Source organism: Drosophila montana, unplaced genomic scaffold (assembly GCF_035044405.1).
Source record: "Drosophila montana isolate Dmon_TW-CO22-7 unplaced genomic scaffold, ASM3504440v1 contig_2178_1, whole genome shotgun sequence".
In the NCBI taxonomy this organism is placed as follows: Eukaryota; Metazoa; Arthropoda; class Insecta; order Diptera; family Drosophilidae; genus Drosophila; species Drosophila montana.
Window position 1 is genome coordinate 2001576 of NW_026997075.1, and position 8127 is coordinate 2009702.

At 46.2% G+C, this 8127-nt stretch overlaps 3 protein-coding genes across 3 annotated transcripts; 1 reads left to right on the forward strand and 2 right to left on the reverse strand.

Moving 5' to 3' along the window:
• Nucleotides 1-341: 341 nt before the first annotated feature.
• On the forward strand, nucleotides 342-2555 carry LOC135427556 (protein regulator of cytokinesis 1-like). Its single transcript, XM_064681095.1, has one exon. The coding sequence runs from the start codon at nucleotides 429-431 to the stop codon at nucleotides 2502-2504; it is 2076 nt and encodes a 691-aa protein (XP_064537165.1). The 5' UTR covers nucleotides 342-428; the 3' UTR covers nucleotides 2505-2555.
• Nucleotides 2556-3335: 780 nt separating this feature from the next.
• LOC135427553 (zinc finger protein 287) lies at nucleotides 3336-6847 on the reverse strand. The gene is made up of 4 exons (XM_064681088.1): nucleotides 5655-6847; nucleotides 4619-5591; nucleotides 3927-4540; nucleotides 3336-3849 (listed from the first exon to the last, which is right to left on the reverse strand). The coding sequence occupies exons 1-4, from the start codon at nucleotides 6706-6708 to the stop codon at nucleotides 3779-3781; spliced, it is 2712 nt and encodes a 903-aa protein (XP_064537158.1). The 5' UTR covers nucleotides 6709-6847; the 3' UTR covers nucleotides 3336-3778.
• Nucleotides 6848-6943: 96 nt separating this feature from the next.
• Nucleotides 6944-8074, reverse strand: Pgls (6-phosphogluconolactonase). The gene is made up of 3 exons (XM_064681098.1): nucleotides 7839-8074; nucleotides 7208-7695; nucleotides 6944-7143 (listed from the first exon to the last, which is right to left on the reverse strand). The coding sequence occupies exons 1-3, from the start codon at nucleotides 7978-7980 to the stop codon at nucleotides 7003-7005; spliced, it is 771 nt and encodes a 256-aa protein (XP_064537168.1). The 5' UTR covers nucleotides 7981-8074; the 3' UTR covers nucleotides 6944-7002.
• Between the last annotated feature and the right edge of the window lie 53 nt (nucleotides 8075-8127).

An 8127-nucleotide genomic window follows, 5' to 3' on the forward strand; every position in this document is an offset into this window, starting at 1 on the left:
AGTGAATAACGTGGAAAGCAGCGACACCTAGCGACCGTTCACGGCTGTTAAACGAACAGGTATTCTCCGAGGGCTGCAGAGAGCAAACCTAGCATAATTAACAAATAAATATCAATCTGGCGGTTGGTATTTATCGGCGTAACTCCTTTCTGTGGTGAATTTACCACATAAATGACATTATAAGAAGATATATAAAATGGAAAAGAAATTAAAAAAGGATAATGAATTTAAAAATCATTTTCTAACTGGATGGCGCTGCCAACTTCTCAAACTCTAGAATGCTGCGCCTGACTTAACATACAGTATTTTTAAAAGGTGGCAACGTTAATTTGTGTTTTAAATTTACCGAAATATTCAATTGATGTTGGCGTCCCCTTTAGGCTGTATTTCGTAATTGTACAAAAAATTAAATTTTTAAATACGTAAACATGGCCGAACAGCCATCAACAAAATCAATGATCTTGGCTATAACCAGCGATCATGTCGATCGTTTATTTAGCAAGTGGTCGTATATGTTTGATGAGGAATACTGTGTTACCCTTAAGAGCAAACTAAACGACCGCGTTAAAAATTTCTACAGCGACCTGCTGACAGAATCAAATGAGAAGGAGCAGCTAATCAAGGACGATATCAGTGGACTGCAAGCAGAGGCCGCAGATTTGAGGCGCCTGCTGCACAGGACTCTGGATATTGGCGAGAAGCCAGAGGAGATGCCGCTGGATGTCTGGCTGCAAAAGCTAGACAAGAGTATTGAGCATTTGCGGGAGGAGCTGCGCATACGTCGCGCTGAGATATGTGAGCTGCTTCTACAGCAGGATCAGCTGTGCGAAGAACTGGGTGAGTTGCCGCTGCCGCTGCTGGCCGATCCACTGCCAAAGCCGGAAGAAATGTCATCCTTCTGTAAACACCTCGAGCATCTGCGAGCAGAGCGCACGCGCCGCATGGAAGAGCTATTCCAGCTGCGTAGCCAAATTAAGCAGGACATGAGGCTGCTCGGTATACGGCCGGACACAGCCGCTGAAGAGCATTTGCTCAGCCAGGCAAACCAGAGCCTGACTCCAAATATCTTCGAAAAGCTGCGTTTCATGCAGAAAGAATTCGCCGCGCAGGTGCTAGAACTGCGCGAACGGATCGACGATATGCGCGAGAAGATCCACGTGCTTTGGGAGCGTCTGCAGGAATCGGACGAGTTTGCAATGCGCAGAGTTCGCGAGGCCGAAGAGTATACACAGGCGACCTATGATGTGCTCAAAGAGGAGCTGCAGCGCTGCCAGGAGCTGCGTCGTCAGAACCTGAAGACCTTCATCGAGCAGCTGCGAGTGGAGATTCAAAAGTGGTGGGATTTGACACTGAAATCACAGCAGGAGCGCAAACGCTTTTCCAACTTTTACAATGAGTGGTACAACGAGGATTTACTGGAGCTGCATGAGCTGGAACTGGATGATCTTAAGAGTTTTTATAATAGCAACAAGGAGATATTTGAGCTCTTTGCTAGTCGCGCCGAGTTCTGGGCACGTATGGAGGCGCTAGAGGCCAAGGCCAACGAACCCAATCGCTTCAACAATCGCGGCGGACAGCTTCTAAAGGAGGAACGGGAGCGCAAGGCTATAGGCACTAAGCTGCCAAAGATAGAGCAGCAAATTACCGAATTGGTGCAGGCCTATGAGATGCGCCATAAATCGCCGTTTCTGGTCCATGGGGAGAACATATTGGAGCATATGGCCAACGATTGGGTGCGCCTTCGCCAGGCCAAGGAGCTGCAGAGTTCTGCTCGGAAACAGGGTGGGACAGCCTCATCAACCCACGGCAAGATGTTGCCACCGGCTGCACCTGGGTCGATGGCTCCACGCACGCCCTTGGCGCTAAGAAACATGTCGGCATTGTCTGCATCAACGATGTCCTTACGCAAGACTCCTTCTAATTTGCAGTTATCTTCCATGACAGGTTCGGCGGCCAAAACCACCGGCAATTTGCACAAGCGAAAGTTACCTAATACCGATAGTAGCGGCAGGGAAGAGACCCCAAATGCAAAGAGGAGCCTAATGAAAACATTGAACTCTTTGAAAGCATCACCGGCGCTGCGAAAGCCGATGCAACGCCTAGCGATTGCCCAACAGAAGTCAATAAAGTCGCCGCTAAAGAAGGTGCGTGTGCTGGAGAATACTTTGCGTCGCAGCTCCGGCTTGGGCCGGCGCAGTATTAGTCAGTCCAACAAAAAGCGGCGCAGTAAGATGGCATCGCCAGGACGGCACATGCAGCCGTCTTCCAGCGATGAGCAGGAGCATGAGGACATCGGCAACTATAATAAGTTTGAGCCACCAGTGCGATCATCCGAGCTGCCGCGGACGTTGGCCTCCTGTCGTCAAATGCCCTCGACCAGCAATCGTCTCCACAGTAAAGAAAAACAGTATGCGCAGAGGCAGTTGAACGATGATCATATGCATCAGATAGAACTACCCGAGCCACGACGCAGCAGAATGTGGCAACCTAAGCTTAAGAAATGAGATTAGCCAACAAATGTACTTATTTTTATTTAAAACTACTTAATATGCCTATTTTTAATTCTTTTATTATTGTTTTAACGTTGCTGTGCTTTGACATTTATATTAGTTATACATTGTCTGTGTATTTAAACAAACTCCTTGCGTGAGGCACACATATATTTTTTAGATAATTGTGAAACTTGCTTATACCAACGTTGACAGCATTATAATATCGCAATCCGTCAATATCTTGAATAATTATAAGATAAAGAAATCAATAATAATTCCAATGCTATATGAGTAAATATTAAAATCTCGTTACAAAATTGGAGGACAGTGTTAAGATCAAATTAATATATTTTAAAGTGTTAACCATTTAATATAGTGTTTCGATCTAGCCAGTTATATACCATTCATGTATATACTGTCTGTGGTACGCAGAGGCAGCTTAACCAAGTTTCATCAACGTCGCTGCATAGAAACAGACCCGATTTTATCGACTTGCCTTTCTGATCAAGAATATTAATATAATTAATGTCGAAAATGTCGAATGAAAAAACACTTATTTACTAGCAGGAACCATAAACTACCCCAAACATCATCTGCATATCACAGCCCATCCATTGAATACAGTTTTGGGTTAACTGGACAACAGGAAATCGGGATGCTGTGATGTCTAAGTCAGGGCAATATTGCATTAGCCGTGTAAGTTAATAATAAGAAATTATGCTATGTAAATCGATGTACGCAATTTGTTATAAGAGCTTGTTAAACATCATATAAATAAAAATATTATTCACGCTTTTCGATTAAAACCACATTATTTTGTTCTTCGCTTCATTTGCTATTTTAATATGTTCGAATTTATTTACACGGTAGGTTACATCATAATTTGATATAGCTATTCGATATCTAAAGTTATACAAATTTCATTTATAAAACAAAGGGTTTGCAATTTTAGGTTAACAAATCTTGGAACATTTGATATACCTAAACGCATATTTTATATTATAATTAATAATTTAGTATTGCTGGCTTACAGAACTTTATAACGGTCTCACTGGTAGAAAATAGTTTGCTCAATGCTTAGATACAGTAGAAATCGCTTAGTCTATATATATATATATATATATATATATATTTTCAATACAATAAAAGTTGCTGTTAAGCGATTTTTACCATATACACATTGTTAAGGCGCGATTTTATATTGTACATATATACAAGATGAACTTAAGATTAGTTTGGAATAGCAACTTATTCAGTTGCTTGCGAATTTTATAAGGAAACTTCGGTTATTTTCCCGCCTCGCTGTCGCTGGCATTGCTCTGCTGGCTGCTTCCCCCATGGTTGTACATGAGATGCGCTGAGAGAACATAATAGATAGAAAGAGATGGCATTAGTTGGTGCGTTTGTTTGGGGGATGTATTTAAAGAAGCCTACCCATTACAACGGGTGCTATATTAAATGCACCAAAGGGCGCCGTTGCAGTAGCTGTTGCATTTGCCGGCGTACCCCCAAATCCGGCTGCATCCGGCACTGGAACGGATACCGATACCGGCGACGATGTATTGTAGGTGACCGGCGAATGTAGAATGGGCGTGGCAATTGTCGCAGCTACAGTGGACGGTGGCGGTGGCAATTGCGTGGTCACGGTGGCCATAGCATGCGTATCTGGTGTCGTTGTTTGCTGAAATCGGGCAGGGGGCATTACCACAGTGGTCAGGTGGGAGTGATTGGGCTCGTCCAGCAGGCCGGTGCGTTGTAGCCGACCAGTTTTGGTCTCAATATGCTGGTTGTGTGCACTGAGGCAATGGTTGCGCATGTGGTATAGCTGCAGGAAGTAAGCATCACAGTGCGGACACTTATAGCGCTCTCCAGTGTGCCGTCGTATGTGCGCCTTCAAGTCATTGCTCTGGCTGAAACTCTTGTGGCACTGATCGCACTTGTAGGGACGCTCGCCCGTATGGGTGCGCATATGTATGGTCAGATTGTAGGCGCGATGGAAGCTCTTGCCACACGTGTTGCACAGGTTGGGTTTTGTGCCCGTGTGATAGCTGAAAATATGGCATATAAATTAAAAATTAAAAAAATGGTCTGCATTTTGGATTAGGTCACGCAGTTGGGTCTCTTACCGTTCATGTACCTTAAGATCTGTCGCGCGTGGAAACGCCTTGACGCAGTAACGGCACTTGTATGGCTTCTCGCCATTGTGTCGTCGCATATGGACGCGCAGATAGTCGTTGCGTGCAAAACTGTCGCCGCATATGCAACAGAGGAAATTACGCTGGCCGGTGTGGGTCTTCTCGTGGCTACGTAACTGTTGGCGCTCCTTGAATGTCTCGTCGCAACTCTTGCATGCATAGAGGAATTCAGTATGGAGCAGTGTGTGCTTGCGCAGATATGTTTTGCTGGAGAATCGCTTGGCACAGTATTCGCACGTATGCTCGTTCATTTGCAGCTTAAGCTCGCTGCTGGCGTCCAGGCCCTCGCCATTGTGCTTGCTCATCTTGTGCCGTTCGAGGGCGTCGAGGCGGGCGAACGCCGCATCGCATAGCACGCATTTGTGCTCCTTGTTGCCGTGCAGGCTCTGCACGTGCGCCTTTAAATGATCGCTGCGCGCAAATGCTTTGGGGCAATGCGGGCAGCTGTGCGGCTTCTTTTCCAAATGCGACAATTTGTGGCGCAGCAAATGGCAATGACGGGAAAAGGTACGCATGCAGATATCGCAGCGATTCTCTGGATTTGCTTCCGCTTCAGCTTGTTTTTTGCGTCGACGACGTCGCTGCTTGCCAGTTGCCGGTTTCTGCAGATACTCGCGCACAATTTCCACTTGGGCTCCCTGGGCCAGCTTAGATTTGTGCACGGCCTGTGTCTCCAGCTCGTCATCCGGTTCGTCTCCATCTTCGTCGTCGTCGTCGTCGTCTTCATCAATGTCACTCTCCGCATTTCCGAACTCTTCCCCGTCTTCGTCCTCATCTGCGCTGTGCAAAATGTCAGCTGTTGCGGCCTCCATATCGTATTCCTCGTCCTCTTTGATGCTATCAACACGCTGTCGCTCCTGCTTAATGGACAATTGTTGCTCACCGCCGGTGACCGATGGCTCCTCTGTATAAGAAAATGAGAAATTATAGATCTTTATGGCCTTACGGTTCGTGAACCGTGACTTACCTTTTACCTCAGCTGCCAATGCACTAGCCGCAGTTTTCTGTTTGTCCACGCACTCATTCTCATCCTCCGTGTCCGTGTGAGCTGCAACTTTTAGAATTGCTCTTTTTCTGCGCTTGTCGCGATTTACTTGCGACCCTATTGTCTCCGGACAGTGTTCGAGTTCCGGCTCCGGCTCTGGTTTAATGTGCAGCCAGAGTGACTGTTTAGCCTCAGCATGCATGTCTTCGTCTTCACCTTCCTCGTTGCTTGATATGGGATTAGTGTGGCATTGATAGCCGCTCTCGGTGTTGTCATTCTCATTATCATCAGGATCATTGAATAAAACGGCAGCCGACTCCAGTTCATCACCGCTATGCATGGTCGCCTCATCGATGGGCCGCCAGGCCACATTGGATTGCACTTCCTGCTTCTCGGCCAGCGTCCGGTCCAGCCGACCCCGGCCATCCGCATTGTGCACAGAGCGCATATGGCGAAGCATATGATCACGTCGCGAGAAGGCGCGTTGACAGACCCGACATTCCAAACGCCGACGCAGCAACGGTGATGCCGAGTGTTGATCATGCTGCACGACGAGATGGTTCCGCAGCTGGCGCAGCTGCTGGAATTGTTCGTCGCACAGCTTGCACTTAAGCTCCTCTATGTGCATGTGCTGCCGCTTGCTATGCACGCGTAGTTCAAAAATGTTCAGAAATTTATCGTTGCAGATGCCGCACGGCAACATCGGCACCTGCTCAGTCTGTGTGCACACATCACTGCTGTTTGGCTTGGTAACGGGTGTGCGCCCCAGTATGGTCACAAGCGAGCGATAGGCCTTCTCTGCGTCCTGCTTAAAACGATATGCCTGACAGGCGGCTTTAATGCAGGTGTCGCACATATGATGCGGCATCTTGTCGTAACGCTCACAGGTGTAGCGCGTGCACTCGTTAAGTATCTGAGCGATGTTCGCGCCCTGTTCCACAGGCGCCTCATCGTAGATGAAGTAAAATTCGCCAACCTCGCGCAGGCACACGCGACAGACGCGTTCCGCATCGAATTGGCCGTAGGTGTCAGGCATTGCAGCAGCGTTGGTGTTCTTTAATATGTCTGTTACAATTTTTTTTTTGCTATTATTGCCGCGGCATTGCGTTTTGTGGGTGGTTTGTAAATGTTTGTGTTCTTTTTTTTTACATTTTCACTTGAATGGGAATTTCGCACTGGTCTGGCAGCACCCTCAACGCAATCCAGTGGCAACGTCATACGCATTGTTAGTGCTGCATAAAACCATCAAAGCGCGCGCATTTAAAAGCAAGTTTAGTAAAGTTAGTGCAAACGAAATCAGCATTTTTTTATTATTTACAAATTTACATAGTTAATTAGCATTATGTGGACATTGACAGGATAGTTTTAGAAATGTTTCTCCTGCGTCTTTGTCTGCAATCAATGTTAAATCCCCATGTGTCGGCTCTACCCAAGCAGAGGGAAAGTTTTTGTCCTTGTCTGCAAAAACACGCTGTAAAAGAATAAATGACATATAACTGCTGATTACTTTATTACCAATTGATTGCTGTTCATACCTTAACAACATCAGCTTTACTGGCACCTGTTACAACAAAGACTACATCTTTGGCATTATTTATCAGTGGCAGGGTAAATGTGATACGTTCTGGCGGTGGCTTAGGTGAATTACGTATCGGAATGACAATACGGCTGCTTTCCGACAGGGCAATTGGTTGCTCTGGAAACAAGGAGCACGTGTGTCCATCTGGTCCCATACCCAAAAGCAACAAATCAAACTCCGGACAACTTGTACCAAATTCGTCCCTAATGCATGCCGCATAATCGCTGGCGCAGTTATCCAATGACAGTGTCGTATCAGCCTTGATTAGTTGACTATCCGAAATATTGGGCAGTTTTGTTAGCATTTGAGTTTTGTACGCCCAGAAGGTGGATTCATTGTCATTGTCTGGGACATAGCGTTCATCGCAGAAAAAGAATTTCCAACATTTTGTGTTCAGATTACTGGATACTAGGGCACGGGTCAAGAGCTGCACAAGCGAGCCACCTGTTGATCGTATACATGAATGACCTTTAATGACTGACTTTGTGAATGAAAGTATGCGGCGCAAGGTCACCTTAAGTTGAGCTTCTCACACATACATGCACACACAATCTATCATGTATTTATGTGCATATAAAAACACGCACCTGAGAGCCCGACCCGGAAGGTGCCACTATTTTCGAGAGCCCGATTCGCGCAACGTTGCAGTACATCGCGTAGACTTTGCACTAACTTGACCTCTGTCTCGGCTATCGTTACATGGAATGGGCACTTTCGTTGTAACGACATGTTTTGTGTGAAAAGAATTCAGCCGGTCCACGCCAATAATGTTTTCAAAAGCAAATGAGCAAATTTATAAGTGTGGCTATTGCTTTTTTAGCTGTCAGCGTTGCCACATCGAATGAAGTTGCACTGGAATTGCACAGCACTAAACGT